The sequence below is a fragment of the Tubulanus polymorphus genome, chromosome 4 (assembly GCF_964204645.1).
Source record: "Tubulanus polymorphus chromosome 4, tnTubPoly1.2, whole genome shotgun sequence".
In the NCBI taxonomy this organism is placed as follows: Eukaryota; Metazoa; Nemertea; class Palaeonemertea; order Tubulaniformes; family Tubulanidae; genus Tubulanus; species Tubulanus polymorphus.
The window spans coordinates 26,587,787-26,606,401 of record NC_134028.1 but is presented as its reverse complement, the minus strand read 5'-3'; the positions used below and the strand labels follow the sequence as shown (position 1 = coordinate 26,606,401).

The 18,615-nt window shown below is 38.1% G+C and overlaps 3 protein-coding genes across 3 annotated transcripts; all 3 read right to left on the bottom strand.

Moving 5' to 3' along the window:
• Positions 1–1,150: 1,150 nt before the first annotated feature.
• On the bottom strand, positions 1,151–7,757 carry LOC141904522 (vitamin K-dependent gamma-carboxylase-like). Its single transcript, XM_074793114.1, has 15 exons — positions 7,559–7,757; positions 7,000–7,158; positions 6,288–6,453; positions 6,131–6,209; positions 5,883–5,989; positions 5,615–5,778; positions 5,135–5,307; positions 4,662–4,799; positions 4,244–4,375; positions 3,974–4,134; positions 3,437–3,615; positions 3,189–3,343; positions 2,558–2,705; positions 1,984–2,146; positions 1,151–1,393 (listed from the first exon to the last, which is right to left on the bottom strand). The coding sequence occupies exons 1-15, from the start codon at positions 7,755–7,757 to the stop codon at positions 1,264–1,266; spliced, it is 2,253 nt and encodes a 750-aa protein (XP_074649215.1). The 3' UTR covers positions 1,151–1,263.
• A 521-nt stretch (positions 7,758–8,278) lies between these two features.
• Positions 8,279–12,518, bottom strand: LOC141904521 (low choriolytic enzyme-like). Its single transcript, XM_074793113.1, has 12 exons — positions 12,486–12,518; positions 12,128–12,155; positions 11,918–11,979; positions 11,752–11,821; positions 11,151–11,289; positions 10,798–10,973; positions 10,176–10,269; positions 9,850–9,971; positions 9,318–9,423; positions 9,014–9,105; positions 8,537–8,648; positions 8,279–8,458 (listed from the first exon to the last, which is right to left on the bottom strand). Exons 1-12 carry the CDS (start codon positions 12,516–12,518, stop codon positions 8,452–8,454), a joined length of 1,041 nt encoding a protein of 346 aa, XP_074649214.1. The 3' UTR covers positions 8,279–8,451.
• A 348-nt stretch (positions 12,519–12,866) lies between these two features.
• Positions 12,867–18,487, bottom strand: LOC141904220 (calmodulin-1). The gene is made up of 5 exons (XM_074792781.1): positions 18,350–18,487; positions 15,589–15,622; positions 14,711–14,854; positions 14,041–14,283; positions 12,867–13,136 (listed from the first exon to the last, which is right to left on the bottom strand). Exons 1-5 carry the CDS (start codon positions 18,350–18,352, stop codon positions 13,108–13,110), a joined length of 453 nt encoding a protein of 150 aa, XP_074648882.1. The 5' UTR covers positions 18,353–18,487; the 3' UTR covers positions 12,867–13,107.
• Positions 18,488–18,615: the final 128 nt, after the last annotated feature.

Genomic DNA, 18,615 nt, shown 5'->3' with positions numbered 1-18,615 from the left:
TCAGATATCTCCTTTTTAGGATTTTCCATATGTACTTAATCCGTGAAATTAGCCTCTGCCATTATACAACGGGCAATCTGATTCGGAACGGCTATGCAAAATCCAGTATCATCGTGCCAATATTTTCTATTATTCATTTATCGATTGTTTTGAATATTATTTTGGTTTTCAGTTTGATATTTGATAAACTACTATCAAATGGAAAAAAGATTGACGCACTGTAGTCCAGTATCAGGCATCAATAGTGCGTGTGTTGAATTACACTGCGTTCTTCGGTCAGTGTTAACGACAAATGACCGTTGAAACTCCACAGCTAGAGTGAGGTGGCAACCTGTCATCCATAACTGAATTATGACAGTTATTTCATCTGGCTTTTACTGCCATTTATGAATTTTGTTCATAATTCAGGTGCGGATCTAGTGGATGGTCTCGGGGACCAGGACCGTACCTTCTCGCGGATACAGAGGTTGTAAAGACCCCAATCGGTGAAAAAATGCATGTCAAAGAACCTTTGACATACATTTTTTGAACACTTATATAGTTATATAATTTATATAGTTATCTACATAGTGACTATCTAGATACATGACTTGAGCCACCACCAGCTGCGAGTTTGAAGAATGTCGTTAGCGTTTAATAGTCGTTGCATGCATCATGTGAGAATCGTCAATCTTCATTGAAAAATTGAGTTTTACGCAATGTTTTTAATCGAGATTTATTTTTCAGGTTCGTAGCAAATCGAATCATTCTTCTTATATCGAAAACTAACAATCTCTGACCGTCGTCGATTTCTGCGTTAACTTCTGCGTTCGTCGCAGAATAATAAATTCAGAATCGCTGTTTAAAAACTAGCCAATTAATCAAAGCTATGGCGTTAAACGGGATCATGTTCCCGATGGTGTCATCATAAAAGGAAAGGTGCTAGCTTTTTTAGAATAACAAAATATTCTCACGTCACATACGTAACGAAACGATGCTGAGTGGAGGCAGCCGCAGCGTGTTTTGCGATTACGATCCACCTCCACAACACAAAACATCACAATTGAAATTCGTCTGTTTTTTTTTTTATTATTTGCAAATTGAAAATACTGAATAAAAGAAAAACGACACGTCACATGATTATAAGTATGTTTAAGTACAAGAGACCGCAGACGATTGATTATCGATCGTTAATTAGTTCCATAAGACCCTCCACCCTAAATCACACATAGAATAATATTTATAAATTTATAAATCCATGCTCCTCTTAGTTCGTCTTTTTGATTATGGTATGATTTTCATCAGTGTTCTAAGAAAGTGTGATGTTTTCGACGCTATGTTTTTCCTTTTCAAAACAGATTCCATTCGTTCGCCTTTCATGACGCTTTCGAACGCCGCTTCACACATCAGCATACTGAAATATACACAACACGATATACCATCAGGATCTGTAGGATTTCCTTCTAGGCAAGCGCCTTTTCATCAAAATACACAGTTTCAGAGTTCAAATCCGATAACTATTGATGAAACTGCCTCCTGTCCTCCGTGTCGTATAACGATGATTTAAAATCTAACACTAACAATGAAAACTAAAGTCCGAAACGTCTTAAGTTTTAACTTCCTGAAGATATTAGAATTATAGTCGAAACGTTGAATAAACCATCAGCTCATGGAACCGATTTCAGACTTCGTTTTTCATCCTTAGCGTAGGATTCTTACAAACATTACATTCAATGCACCGTACCATTTGTATATTATTACTTCATGCCTTGCCAAACACTAATTATTTACTCACTCACCAATTTACTCAATTAACCTGTTTTCCTCTGTATATATACCCCTGTTTTTAGTCTATATCTCACAACTGACGATGATCTCTAGGGTGAGATCGAAACGTCGTATATTCTATATATTTTAGACTTTTTGAATAACTAAATTCTCGATTTCAAAATTCTTTAAATTTGTATATAGTGGGTTTTTATCTTATTACATTCCGATACTTACAATTTGTAGGTTCCGGAGACGTAATGACGAATTTTCGCTGTGACTTTAGCGACAGTTTGTAACGGATTGTACGGCACAGGAGCAGACACGGAATCCCGCGCTATTAATGACTTGAAGAGTTTAACCTGTTCCGGCGGATACGTCTGACTGAAAGTAGCTTCATCTGTAAAAAAGAAAAACACGTGGGAGAACGAAGAAAAGTGTTTTCACGCGAGTTAGATGTGAGGTTCCCTGTGCTTGCCTCGATATTTTTCTATTGCCGGCAATTATCTAATATTATTGTCTGTACTTGTCTCGTTACGTGCTAGTCGTTTTTCTTGGAAAATATAATCACCATCGCAAAATAACCTTAGACCAAATTGCCTATGACCAGTATCATGACCTTTTCCTATTTTTCTACGGGAATGAACTAGAAAATCCCTCTTGGAATTTTCTTTAAATTCCTGACAATCTTATGCTCGTATTAGTGCGACTTTTTGTTTCTTTTTGTAACCTGCTCAGTCTATCGGATAGACGAAACTAAATCAAACTAGATAATGTTTAGAAAAATCCAGACTTTTTCCTTAATACTCACCGATTCCTTCTTTGATTGCCTTCGCTCGTTTAAGTTTGTAAATAGTGAGATTTCTTTGCAAATCGATGGCGGTTCCGTTACTGAATTTGTACATGTAGATGGAAGGCGTGTCTGATATTGTGTAAACCTTATGTAAACCAGGAAGCAACTGAAGTAAACAAGTAAAATAACTTGAAACTTATTGAAGCCTTGGAGAAAAATAACGCAGGCAATCATCGACAATGAATGATAGAACATAATATCAACGATCAATATAGTCATAACCTGTAACGGTTTTACGGCGTCAAAGGATTAACAAAAATTTTTGAAAAAAATCTTTATGTGAAATTTGAAATATGTGAAAAGATTTATGTGAAAACTGGCCGGATTCGATCCAATGTACAGGAAACCCATATATTGTTAAACAGTATTATTCCAAGATAGGAGATTGAAGTTTTTCTATCGATGCCCGACGACACTTTTGGAGTGGTTTGACAGCCGCGCTCTAATAGCCTGAACTCCTAACTGATTCGTTCCGCCGCTTATTCACAACCGGTTTTAACAGATTTGCATTTGCGGAGTCACCGTTTTGGCCATTTGATGGAAAGGCGCCGTAAAAGTCATGATCAAGTCGTAGGGATATAGATATTACCTGGAATTGTAATTTCGGTGTTATTGTCAGGTTCTTTTTTTCGACCGTATTTTTTCCTGGAACTCTCATCGGTATTTCCAGATTAACGGCGCCGTGTAAAACTTGTATGATCGGATTACGAACTTCTTTCTTGATGAAATTCTCCAGAACTAAACCTGAAATTGAAACACGAAACGACGATATGAGTAAAATCCGTAGAAATATATGAATACACTTAATATAAGACTTTATTTCGACTTCTGATTTACCTGGGAAATCAATAACAGTCACGACTTGCGTATGGTTGGTTCTTTCTCCCAATTGTTTCATTATATTTTTTGTTTCAGCTCTCATGTAATTAAATTGCTCCTGTAGCGGCATCGTCCACTTGGTTTGTTTAAACACGTCCCATTCGGCGCTTATAAGATCAACAGTCGGGTTAAACATCCTGTAAAAACATTATTTTTCAACGTTATTTTTCAAGGCGTCAATGAACTTTCAAGTTTGTTTTCTTGTTGATGGGTGAGGCCTGATGACCCCGAATTCTGATGTGTAATTATGGCGACAAATGAATTGCATATTACATTACATGTCTAGTCTGGGGGTAGGGAAAATAAGTGTGTAATCAATTTTCCATTAAGGAAAGGCGAGACCTTGTTTATTAGTTTTTGTATGGATGACGATAGTCTGAGGGCGTGAGCACAGATACCAGATTGTCTGAGGAAGTTCTCTGAGAAGGTGTCAGCAGCAGATTGATATTTGCATAAGGACAGACGACGTATATCTATATAATATATGATAATTACCTCTGGTGTATTCTGCTATTTACAGATTTCCACACATCAACGTATAACTCTATATTAGTGATGTTGTACCGCGTGGCTAATTTATCCTGTACGCAATAAGCGTATTGTTTCAACATATCCGCGTACGAATTCCACCTTGTTTGTTTCGAGTCTGTCCAGGCCTTTGAGAGAAAAATATCGCCAACTATATCATCTTGATTTATCATTTAAAGCGTTTTGCTTAATAATCTGCAGTGTTTTATGAAATAGAACTCGTTTATATATATTTACATGTGGATTGAGGAATCCTACATATCCTGTGTTTTTATCGACGAATTTCACGTGTAAATGTTGTTCAGACCAACTTTGAACCATCATATTCCAAGAGTAACCGTACAGACCTTCACCCCAGTTGTTGTAACCCTGGGTAAGACGTTAAAAGAACAACAATAATGACGGAGCTTGTCGAGGAGCTTGTCAGACGATTTGCCCGGGTCAAATTTGCTCGGTTCGACCCAGAGTCAAAGTTGGCCCATGTGAGCACGTAAACCGCTCGCGCCAATAATTTGGCCCGTGCTAAACTTTGGATCAAGCCGACGTTTTTTGGTCGGGCCAAACAGGCCCTTGGCACCCGACGAGTGAACAGTTGTTCCGGGCATTCGGCACGGGCCAAAAACACTCGTGTGATCGCGGTTATCATCTTTCTTACCCGGCTTATCCAATGAGAAAACGGTAAGAATAGCTGAACAGCGCCATAACACAACAGGAACGAAGTGGCAATAATATGGAATTTACCCATTCGACTTCGTGGATATTTCTTGCCAGATTTTTCATTTCTACTGCGGTCCTGCAATTGAAGTCATTCAACATTAAGAGCATTGACAGTGGTGACCGTTTCTTTAGTCTTTTTCGATGGGCATCCAATAAGACCTTTGAATGGGTATAAATAGGAATAGTCTTGGACCTAGAAAGGAGCATCTTTCATCCATTCAGTTAAATGTGCAAATATAAGATTGAAGATTGTTTTTAGACCATTTGCCCAAACGTGGCTAGACCATCTTGTTTCTACATAATAATAGCCAATCAATGAGATTTAAAGCTATATTTGGACTTAACACACGACTTAGCTAACTGGACCAGGTTAAAATAAATATAGAATGTCACGAGAATCAGACAACGTACCGGTTGATTTTCGGGCTTAACGAAACTTTTCTCGTAAATGCAATGATCATTGATTTGAAGCGGGGCTACTTTGATTTGAAGTTTTTTCGGGAACCATGTTCTCATGAATCGTACCGGCCAATCAGCTGCGCAGAATATGGGCATCGTAGCTAGCATAGTGTACGGAAACATACCTATAACATAGATAGAATATTATATAGTGGTTCTTTGAACTTGGTTGTTAGTGAATATTCGAACATGAAAACACGTCATGGCGTGAAACACTAAGAATATAGAATACTCCGAAGTGTTTTCTGCAGCTAATGTTTATTGAAAGTTTCGTCTACATCCAGTATCCCTTACGTGATTGTGACTTACTGGGACATACAGTAGTTGGAACGTCGAATAGATACAGATTGAAACATTTCGGACTCTGTGTACAACATAGACTGAGTGTTTCACAAATGGATTAGGTTTTTCGTACACCCTCCTTATACATACCAATACTGAATATCTGAGCGTTCATCAAGTTGAATGAAAATCCCATCATTAAACCGATCGGTCTCGTGATATCAAAATACAAGAAATATCCGATAAACATATCAATAAATAACCCGCCTATGTGGACGACCACTAAAGTTATCATTTCGGTGTCCATAAACAACCTGTTGACAAGAAAGATAGTTACAATGTGAAAACAATGTCTCATCTAAGAACAGTTTATGTTATTCATTTTATCTGAGTGAATGTAATGAGTTTTAGTATATACCTGAACGGGGAGAAAACCCAATGAACGGCTAATCGTTTCATCGAGTAACCCATGTACCAATCAGGCACCAGCTTTTTGATCGAAGCGAGAAAATACACCAGAAATAACTGCAATTTAATCGAAGAATATTAAATCATCTGCGAAAATTTCATTCTATCGCAGGGATTCTTCGTTCATGGTCGTAGGTTGTTGTAAGATGGTTTGGCTATTGGCTACTGTGTGAATGGCCTAAATGAGAGAATGCTTACCTGGAATCTGAATAAACCGTAATTCCAGGCGGGTACATGTGTATTCCGTATCTCGGGCCATATGTACCCATCTATCGACCTAGGTTTGAAAAAAAGAGAGAATGTTAACACAACTCAAAACTAGCGAAGAAGAAACTCTTGGATAACTATTACTTACCAGGCTCTGTTAGCGTCAATGATCAGTAAAATGATGGATGATAAGCCGTAGAGGTAAGAATGATTGTTCCAGCTCTGTTTGTCGAGCCAGAACACGTACCAATACGATACCATAAACACAGCACAACTCAACCGATAGAAACAGCCCAACATTATACCAAACGTCGCTACAAAATATCACCGACATTTCAAATGAATTACGTATCTCCAGGAAACAGAATCTGAATCGATTAGATATTCTCCATTAGCAAGACAATGTGGACTACGCTTTCCAAGACGCCGATCGCCTCGGACCTACATGTGTCCGGACTCCTGGACCCAGTTCCACAGTCATGAGTTACAGTTAACTCTGAGTTAAAGTTAGTTCATTTTCAATCAGTTAACTCTGAGTTAAGTCTTAACTCAGAACTGTGGAACTGGACCCTGTTTGTCACGGAGCCGAGTGCCTCGGATTTTTGGGCCTCTGATTACCGCTTGCCCCAGGCTCAACTTGTCACGACTCCGCTCGCATCGGAGCCGATTGCCCCGGATTATTGCCTGACGGTATCCTATAAATATCGTCCTTTATACCAATGGGTGTGACAAGCCTTCGCTCTGAGAGCCCTAGAATTCACTTGAAATCTAGTGGTTCCGTGAGATCTGAGATAAACGCAGTTTGCTGTAGGCCCATTGACAAATTACATGCACTCAAATAACTTTAATCAAGGACTCACCAATATACATGAAAAGATACATGATGACCATCCACTGCAGTGGAAGCGGACGAAGAAACCAAAATAATGGAAAGAAACATTTATTTTCGGGGTCGCCCCATCTTAAATCTAAATTCAATCCTCTTCGTTCACCGTAGAAATCCATCCACATGAGCACACCTGCGTTTAGAAAATTTCATTTACCTATTTCTGCATTTACACGCAACATAAATATCGATTAATAAATGATATCATAGATATTTCTATTTCCGATAATATGAAATTTTAATGTTTCTGTTAGTTGTGTTTATTGGACATCATCACCATCGTGACTATCGCCTTACAGCCCGTATTTAATCCGTATCATCATTTATTTTCATATCTCTACAGGGATTCGATGAGAAAATCATTATGAAACTTTTCTTAATCCTCGACAATCTCATTTTTATTCTATTAATGCGACTTTTTATGTTTATGGGATTTTTACATAACATCATCGAATAAACCGAACTAAGCAGGAAAACAACTGATTCAATTACCGATTCGATCTAGTTTTAATTTATTCGCAGAACACACTCACCAAAAAGAATTCTCATTACAGCTAACGAGTATGGCTGCATCGGTTTGTGAGCCCACTTCGTGAACGCTTCAAAACTGTAAAAGTCGGTCCAATGGAAGCCGAATATCTTGCGAAACCTATCGACATCTTTACCGTTTTCGGGTTCGATTGTTACCGCGCTCTCTTTGGTTTTTTCTCGTTTCCGAGATTGTTGACCCATGTCGATACGAACCTCCTCCAGAGTTTACAGTGAATAATGCTGATGTATGCTGATAATCGGCCCCCGGTTGACGCGGCGGCGGCGGCGGTCGTGTTGTACGAATGGATCACAGTTGGTGCAGAGGTGGAACTGACAAACGACGATTAATGGAATCTACCTGTTGCAGGTTCGTTCACGGCAGATGCGACACAACTAACGTATGTACAAAATGTATGCATTTTACATCTGGCGTCCATTTTCCTGACTCACGTGAAATAAAATTGAGTCTATATTCTTGAATATATGATCTATAAAATCAACATGTTTCTCGCAGTTTGTCCATCGACTATATCCGGGGCTTATTTCAGACTTGAGTTTTCTTTTACTTTTCACGAAACAACTTAAGTCGGTATCATAAGAAGATGATCGCATCTGGTAAAATGATCTGGAAATATTTAGATGGTCGACCTTTTCCAAAATGAAATTAAACGCAAAATCGTGTAGAAATTTGTATTGAAATTGTTTATTTCATGAAACGGTGAAATGTGGAACAAAATTCAAATTTATTTCACTACAATTACGACTAACTTCGGCCAAGATGATAACATGTAACATGTTGCTTGAACGATTGTTTTTTGTGTAGGAATTTTCATCGTTTATCATTTCGGGTGAATTCATGTATCTTACTGGTAGGACTTGTTGTGCGTTTAATACGTTACAGCCTAAGAAAAACAATGTCGACATTCTATGTTGTTATCGGTACACGAGACACCACAATGAATGATAGATAGCCTTCTTACCCGCAGAATCCACATGTTTTCTTACAGTCTCTGATCATGCTTGCTTTGTATCGAGGGTTCGTGCAGAGATACGTCCAATTTTTACAAGAACTTCCTCTCAAATTCGTACAATCTAATATAAAAAAACAGATACATTGATGATCGGTTCATATTCATTATAACATTATATATAACAAGATACCAGAATCTAGTTTATAAACCATTGCGGAGACGAATCCTGGGGCGACATCTTGTTCGAGTCAAATTTTTGCGTACCCTTTTTGTTTTGTCAACAAAGATAATTAGATAATTCAGTGCGGGAGCGCATCTAATACTGCTTAATGGACGTAAGAGTGCCCTCTGATATGATGAATTAGCCCCTGCATGGCTAGTAACGAGTGTGAAAGTCAAATTATTGAATAGATAGTGAATATCATCGTTATGACGAAATTGGATTATAATTTACAATCTATTGTAGTTTGTATCGAGTTTACTTACTGGTATCGGGTTTTGCAGTTGTTTTGGGGGTTGGTTTCTCTGTCGGTTTCGTGGTTGGTTTCTGGATTATCACTCCTCCATTATTTCCTGACCTATTGGATTAGTATTATGATATGTATTTATCGGAATATCTTATGAAAAACAAACATTTAATACGTACGATAATTACAAAATGAAAATTCGTTTTTGGTTCAGGTTTGACTCAGTGTTAACCCATTGAAAATGAAGTAATTTTTTTCAACTCTAACCGCATTCAAAAATGGCCTATCATTTTGTTATTACAGGATTCAGATATGAGTCGTACCCACTGCATAAATTACACGACTTTTTACAATTATCTCTGACGAATGTTCCTCCGCATTTTTGACCACCTTGAGTCCACTTTTTACAATCGGCGTAAAGATCAGAACCTAAAACAAGAATGATAACGTAAACTGAACAATTCGGCTGTTGATGATCGTCAGATATTGAGTCGACACTTGGTGGCATCAATGCAGTCAGGTAGAGTGTATTAACGGATAAGTGACAATGGGTCGACAAGAGATCATGTATTTTCAACAACAAGAGAAAAACTCTTTTTATAGACAAAGTTCTGAGACATAAAGTAGGACTTTTTCTATATAGCGGCACCCTCGTTAAGAACAGTTCAAGGGAGGTGCTTTAAGGTCCTCCTACATCACAAACGCTCAATGTCTAAATTAAGAGGCTGTCTGTACATAGGCCTATCATGGTAAATAATGATATATGATATGATATATGATATATGATATACGATATACGATATATGAAATGATATATGATATGTATATCTAATTAGAATTCTCTATTTTTCTTACATTCGTCTTTACAATTATAAGCTTGTCTTATCATCTTGATATCCTTATCTGTTAGTTTTTTGTGTCCGATCAGTTTATATCCTTCTGGATTTTTGGGCGTGATCGTCGGTCGGCCATTTTTGCTGGAACAAGACAGTATAAATGAAATATGCATTTGGGAAAAGTTGTTTTGAAATAGTTAGTTCTACAGTTTGATTCGCGCAATAAGAAATGTTTCTTTCTTAATGGCGAATAGACTGATTAGCTCTTCAGACTCTTTCTTAACTTCTTGTTGTCGGATTTTATATAATCGATACAACATGGAGAGTAATCAGTTCGTTCTATACCTGAATGCGTACATCCCGTAATGCATCAACGATTCGTAGTCGTACGGTAGATTTTGATTGTCAGTGATTTCCTTATCGAAATTATATTCATTCCCTGTCATAAAGAAAAGAATGAGACTCTTTTTTGACTGTATAAGCATCGTGTAATCGGAAATGAACTTCAATAAATCCTGGAGTCGGTTGCCTCCGGATTATCGCGTGCCCTAGCGATAAGTTACAATTGTTTAACATAATAACGACCTATCCCTGCCCCGACTACCTCGAAATTCGCGTACCTCGGAAATTGGACCATCTGAGGCAATCGAATACTGCATTGAAAACCACACGGATGGGTATCCCCTAAACAACAGGGGGTTCTATAGGGGTAACTAGAATCAATGCCTTTTAGTATGGAAGCAGTGTCGGCCTAACCATTTTTTTAAGGAGACTCCATTATTACAAATTATTTCCTTTCAGATATCATAAAAATCATTAAATCAATGAAACAGTTTAAAAGTTAGAAAATGTCGCTAAACGAATTTAAAGTGTTATGTAGATATAAATTGGTAGAGATTGAGTCTTTCTACGGCCCGAATCAGTCTCCAAACAACACGTAACATTGAGTTAAACGTATGATTCGTACCTTTTTTGATGTTAGCCCAGTTGATAGTGACGTAACGATCTCGGTCTGATCGAGACTGTTCGTGGGCAAATCCTAAAGCGTGTATGAATTCATGCATGATTGTCGTCTCTAGTAAACAGCCCCAGCCCAATGATAATTCCTGTGGGTAGCCTTGCCTTCCTACATCTGAATTACATCTGAAGATTAGATAGATAGGTTCTGTAGCCAATGTGAAAACTTAATACCAGTCTTAGGATGTAAGACCACGTTTAGGTTAAAGTATTGATTGTCCAACTGGAGCTAGGTTTTTTTTCTAGTTCAGAATTATATTCAAATATTTGTAAAATGGATTCTGCTAGATGCGTTGTTCTTACCCGTTGCCTGATATCACTTTGATGTAGCTCATAATGTGTTTATTTTCCTCGTTTCGTTGCTGGAAAGTGATACACGATCCGCCGAGCGCCGACTCCAGTTTATTCAGAGCGCTCAAAATCCGACTTTGAGCACTTTTACCTGCGAGTGAAATGATGTTGAAAAATATGAAATTCATAGATATTTTCCTAAAACAAACTAAAAGTCAGTATTAAGCCAGATACAGCACACAGCAGTCTAAAAACACGTTTCAAACAGGAACAAGAAAACATAAAAGAGTTTACAATTGTAATTGTTATTTTGAAACGCCAACATTGATAATAATAATAATAATAATGATAGTAATATCAATAATATTTATATTGCGTAAACCGTTACATACAAAAAAAAATATTATTATCCTTATTATCAATTTATCTGTAGTGCACATTCGTTACCCCTTGCATGGTAGTCACCAATTTATAAAAACATTAGTTTGATGGTTTTAAGGTGTTTTCACGTTTAGACGTGTGTTTTCTAGTGTCTCAGTGAAACCTCAAATGATTTTTCTATGTTTCTTGTTTTCATGTGCCCTGTTGCGGCGCGTCTTAAGATGAAACTTACTCATAGCTGACATGTCGTAATATACCCTTCCTTTGTACCATTTCATCGCGTACTTCTGTTTATTTCTAAACTAAAAAGAAAAAAAAATATCTCCACGAATTTTGGTAAAAGCCAATGATTGAAATGAAACTCGTCGTCTCGATTTGGATCAGATTTCAAAACTTACTTGTCCTACACTGATCACCGTGTTACCTCCCAAACGTTCCGAAAATTCTTCGGGATTTTCTCCTGCATAAATCAACAGTTTAACTTAATTGATTGCTGATTTTTTGTAGAAAATATTGAATCATAGATGTGCTTAAAAACATATTTGTTCGCTCCCCTTATCTGACTCCGATGTCTACGTACATTAACAGTGAACCTAGATGTTACTTACGTTGATAAGTGAGAAAATCTTCCTTTGACTGTAAACAAAATCAAAGTATTAGCATCGGTTGCAGATATTGCCGGGACCCTTTTCCATATTTGAACCTGACTCTATTTCGAAATAGACACGGCCTGTACCCTGGGCACCTGTTTGACCATAGAGTTCGATCTTAACCGAGAATTTTGGTTTTAACTACAACGTGAAACTTGACTGAAAACTGTAGACCTGCGGCTCCTGGCGCTTTTTAGGAAATCACCACATGTTTGTATAGAGTTAAGAGCTATAGGATTTTATAGAAAGAAAACAACTTGACGATTACCAGTTGGGCACCGGGAACAGAGGCAGCGAAACTGTATGTAAAACATACTGACATCAAACAGAACAGAACGGACAGCTTCATATTTGAACTGACTCCTGAAGAACCTCTAAACGATTCTCGTGAATATACATGAAGGTTTATCAGTTCTGATAAGTACAACATGGTCGATGCGCACGTACAAATCTGGTCACATCCCGTATGACGATTGAATGCACACGCGCGGATGAGATTAAACCTGAAAAAGCTTCGAATATCACTCCTTTAACTCAAGAAATCGCCCGTTGAGCCTCACCCCGAGCCGTTCTAGCATACATGTTATCCTCGAGAAGCGAAGAGTGAATCAACTCGTATCAAACCGATCGAAATAGTAGAAATTTGTAAGAAAACTTCGAATAAATCCATCGTTTATTAAGAACTGAAATTAGATGTAGATACAATTGATTATAATATGAGAAACGATTTCGAATGAAGCTGCGTTTTATACAATGTTCCCCAAAAAAAAACTACTCGCTGATTTCCTATTTCAGGAGATACAATTTTCATCATTCGACTTCTGTGTGTAAACGTGACGCTCGTATAACAGATACGAACACGGACTCGTGTAAACAGCGTATCGTGTATAACATGCTAAATCTGGAATGGTTGATTGATTTGTCCAGCGTTCAATTGATCACTTGGCCGTCATCATTTGCACGAATTCTACAAAAAAACAATCGGAGACTAAACTGAGTCCGGAAAGAGAAATATACGTCACTGGTAGATCGCTTTGAGAACGTGTCGTCGAGCGAGAGTAACTGTTTAAATTATCGGTTATTCCTCAACACGATCTTTCCACGATACAAAAATGTGAAGATCGAGTTGCTTTTATATCATTACACACACAATAATTCATGTCAAAGCAAAACGTGAAAATTACATTAGCAATGGACAGTTATAAGTGTACGCGATGTTTTAGACTCGCAAGACCCACATAGATAGAATAAGTCAGGCACATCAAAAATACTACATATATACTGTGGTAATCAACACCATGAACGACAACATGGGCCTGACGATAATCACTTAAAGTATACTAGGTACTATATATAACAAGTCAATTATTTCAATGAAATGATGGCGCTTTGGGGGAAAATTGCTTTCGTGTAAGAAGCACACTATATTCATCCTCCCTCTGCAGGGACTCGAACCTGATGGCATCGCTACACTCAGTCACGGCACGAACCCCTGCATCAGTAGACCGGGTGCGCAGGTACATGCGCAGCTTTCCGAACGAAAACTGGCGGCACCAATCAGATTGCTCGTTGTATAATCGTTGAGGCAAATTCAAGGAAGAACTATAAATGGGAAAACCCGGGCTAAAATAAAACGGGATATCTGATTGGCTAAAAATCACATCATCTGAACTGCGCATGTATCTGCGCACACGGTCGATTATGGCAGGGTTTCGTGCCGTGGCAATCTCGATGCCATCAGATTCGAATCCCTGCCGGGGGAGGATGACTATATTCAACATGAAAATCGGACATCGAAGTGTCAATTTTTGGTAGTGACGAGTCTTTCAAACTTGGCGCCTGGACCCGACCCTGTTGAGACGAATTCCTACCTTCATAATTAACCATCCCGTCGCCGTCAAGATCTGCTTCTTTAATCATTTCATCGACCTCTTCATCGCTGAGTTTCTCGCCTAAATTCGTCATCACGTGTCTCAATTCTGCGGCGCTTATGAAACCGTTACCATCTTTATCAAATACTCGAAATGCTTCTCTCAGTTCCTCCTCGCTGTCCGTATCTTTTATTTTACGAGCCATCATGTGCAGAAATTCTTCAAAATCAATCGTTCCGTTCCCTTGAAATGACAAGAGAAAATTCACCTTTTTATCCCTAAATAGCACCACTCGGTGCAGGTTCGATGTTTTCCCCTCAACCCGCTGAGCACAACCGAGGGTTTTCCTTTTGGAGAGAGGTCATAGAATATTTGTCCACGAAAACCTGTCACCATCGAATTCGAACCCAAACGCTACCCGGCATCAGTAAACAAAATTGATCCCTTATAGGAAACCGACTGTGGTGAGTGTTACTGGTAAGACGATGATGTTTACCATCGGTGTCGACTGGAGGTTTCTTTTCTGATTAAGAGAAGAGAGGCCATAGAAAGACTTTTGACCTTACCGCTGTTGCCACCAGGATTTGAACCAATACCACTCGGTCTCTCGCATACACCTCTCCAAACAGAATAGCGTGGTAAGTGTTAGTGATAAGACGGCGAGACTTACCATCGGCATCGACCTCGTTGATCATGTCTTGTAATTCATTTTCTGTAGGATTTTGACCCAATGATCGCATCACTGTTCCCAGTTCGCCTGTCGTTATTGAACCGTCCGCATTTTTATCGAACAACGAAAATGCTTCTCTGAACTCTGAAGAAACAACAATATCTGATATTCTAACGGATAGTAATATCTATGATAAGTGATTTTAGAGTCACTGACTTTAGAATATCTTTAACTTTAGTTTCTCTATTTTGGAACACAATAATGTATGTAAACTGTATACAATAAAGAAGTTTCCAGTTTCTAGGCGCCATTTTGTGGCGGTCCCTCGAGGTCCCTATTGTTGCGATAATTTGCGCTCAATTTTAAAACATAAGTTTAGATTGAATATCATATAGTTCTGCAGTCCCTTGCTCGACGAAATCGATTTATACACCATTTTAAAGGGAAATGAAATGCAGATATTTGCTGGCGATTCTTGGAATTTTTGAACGCAACAATTGAGAATAGTGACGATGTGAAACCAAGGACTTCTTTGGTTTTCACTATTAGTGAAGGATTCTCTGTATTATCATCCCATCACATCAGAGTGTTAATGGTGATGTAAACTGCATCTATGGGGAAATACAGTGGATAACCCGAACTCCTAAAGAAGTCGTTACTCTACATAGCGATGACGTTAGTGTAACGATTCATAATGCCAAAAACTAAAACGGATATCTATAACTCCCTCAACCCGCTGAGCACCACTTGGATCGCCGGTCGCTAGCGCACGCATCTATCTAGAGACTGCCATCAAACTAAAGGTTTAGTCGGCGTTGAATCTCTGTGTTTATATCGGCTCGATTTTTCGATGATAATTAAAGTGATGACGTACGTACCTCCTATTTGTTCATCGGTCAGGTTTTTGCGTTCCTGAAAAAAGAACCGTATATAACGCATGTATAATGGATCTGTCACTTCAGACGTACTTACGTCATCATTCTACATTAGTGCAGCACCTACTTAACAACCATTTGAAATAAAATGTAGATCTAATGCATAATATCAAGCAAGATATTTCATTTCGCTTCTAATTAGGAAACAAGGTGATGGCGATAGCTTCGTGTGCGTATCCGATGAAATCGTTCTTTTCCGTTTTTTCCAAAAACGAGTTTTTCAAACAAGTCATATAAAATGTATATAAGATCCAGCGCGCACATATTCATCGAACACCTTTAAAGTAAACATTTTTCCGCCTGTTCATTTTATAAATGATAATATCTAAGAATCTTGTACGTAAGGAATCCCTACAGTTGTCTATTACTTGGATTATTTGCTGTAATCATTCACTTTGTAGACATTGTCTTCGAGTATACGTTTTTTTTTTGTTTACTTCCGCGGCCTCTTCTAGAAATGACAGGTTTATATTCATCGCGATTCAGAAGCGTCGGATTCCCTTTAATCGAAATCTTAATCGATATTCAATGAATTTGAAAGAAATCACGGGGATCAGTTTTACGATTTTGAAACCAGTTCGAAAATTGTCGGTTAAAATTCAAAAACTGAAACTAAACCGTTTTTAATGTTCTAATTTTCAATCTTCCTGGGTCGACCTTAAGCGAGAACGGAACTTGGTCCCCCGGTGGCGAATTTTATCGTGTTAATGAGAATTGGGTTTTAATGGAATTTTGTCACGAGTGAAAAGTGAGCTCTTCTGCCATCTTGGTCACGAATGATAACGTAATAATGTAATGTATTTGCGTATTTTGAAAATACACGCACGCGGTTCAGGAGACTGCCTTGAGATAGTACGTCACGTGATTCCGAAGTGACCTTCGAACGCGATGAAATGAATCTGAACGCATGCACGCGTCTCTGAATATTACAGTTCTTTTGAGTTTCATGAAATTTTGAAAACCCTTGTCCCGTTAACCAATTAATTGCTAAATCTCTGAGCTCTTGACTCAACACAATTCATATCGTGTCCTACTTTAAAAAGCTTCGCTTATTGATTCTTTCTGAGATGATGAATTCGCACGGAAAAAAAACTGATTCAAGGAGAACAGAGTTCATTTATTGATAACCTTGTTATAACTCTCCACTCTCCCCTCTCCCCTCTCCCCTCTCCCCTCTCCCCTCTCCCCTCTCCCCTCTCCCCTCTCCCCTCTCCCCTCTCCCCTCTCCCCCTCCCCTCTCCCCTCTGGTGTTGTGACTGGTGTCCAGTCTGTTGTGGTAACAAGAGTTTCTAATCAGACCCACATTGCGAGGTCTATTCTCAATTCCAAGGAGGTATTAATTTGTTCTCCTAACTCGAAAAAGGTATAGGCATTACCAAGGACATAGATTTTAGCCTCTGTAGAACAATATGCACTAGTATTCACGAAAGATGGGAATTAACATAAGAATGATTACACCAGGCTACAGCGTCTGAGTGTAGGTGAAGATGAACTTATTCCATATATTTTCATACGAGGAAAAATAAACGCGTTTGTACATATACATTATCAACGCGGTCCAGTATCATCATCTATTAACTGAACTGTGAAGCTGCGGGATTTTGCGGTATGTCAGAAAATGAAAGAATAGAACCAGGTGAGCACGAAGTTTTTCGCTATAAACATCAGTTATTATTTGCGAATATTTCATATCCTGTGTATATTTTGTTGTGTACATTACATATGAAGCTCGTGTAACGTGAACTCTGGATACAAGGTTTTAAACTTTCTTAAGGTTATGAGATATATATATATATATATGTATATGTATACGAGCAGCGATAGGTTTCCGAGCTTTTCGATGTGCAAAAATCCAATCGGTGTGATACATAATGTATAATTAAATTGCAGTAACGTATATTGGCAGATTCTAATTGACTGGTTTATTTCTAGCTAGATACCAGGGAAATGGTTGTACTGACATCAGGTTATAAAGTTGCCCAACCTATAAGTGAAGTAGTGCAGCGCTCGACATTTTTATTCAAGATCGCTTTATTCACAATTACTTATTGAACGCTTTTGTTCGTGTTGAAATTCTCTCCAGTTCAGCATTAATCAATTTCTAATTGTACGAACCCTGCCGGATGGATAAATAATGGAAGCTCGTTATGAAGCCAGAATCGCCTAAACCAAATCGGCTCTCCGAAGAGATTCAAAAGCATCTCATCGCACGTGATTTATCGGAAGATTTTGCCAAAAATGAGAAATTGGAAAAGGTTTAAAAATGTCATGTTACAAATCCACATTCAAATACATACATGAAAACTATCACCTTTTACATATAGATCTATCATTTCAATACCTAAAATATTTATTTTGAGATAATAATTATTGAATATTTTATTTACCTCTTCACATCTTCCAAAAAGGTGAATTTAATTTAGAAAATAAAACATGTTTCGAATCGAACCCAGGGCTCAGTTAACTAATCATCATTGAGGAAATTTACTTATGATTTAGGTCCTTAATTTAAGTTAACTACACTTTGTAAAACCAGACCCAGATGTTTATTTTTTTGTTATCCTAAGCTCCAAAAATTGTATATTTTCTGGAGCAACTAAATCTGAATCTTTTAACTGTAACCTTTAAGTTAGCCCCCGGTTTACAGTTGATGCAGTTTATAAAAACAGCCCCGTGAATGTAGATAATGTATTCTAAAACTTACCATGACTTTTAAATGCTAATCACTGATAGACCCAGGTGAATCAGTATCTGCTGTGTCAATGCATATCAATATCAAAACTCGCTCTCAGTAATTTTTCCGCTGCTCAATAACGCTGCAGACGATTCTGTTCGTCTGCATCCTACAGTCTATTGTTATTGTGACGTCACAACGCGTTAAGATCTGCGCTTTAATTGCTGCGTTCACACGAATAAGATGTAATAGAGATGAAATCAATGGCGGATCCAGGGCCAGACTTTCACAGCACA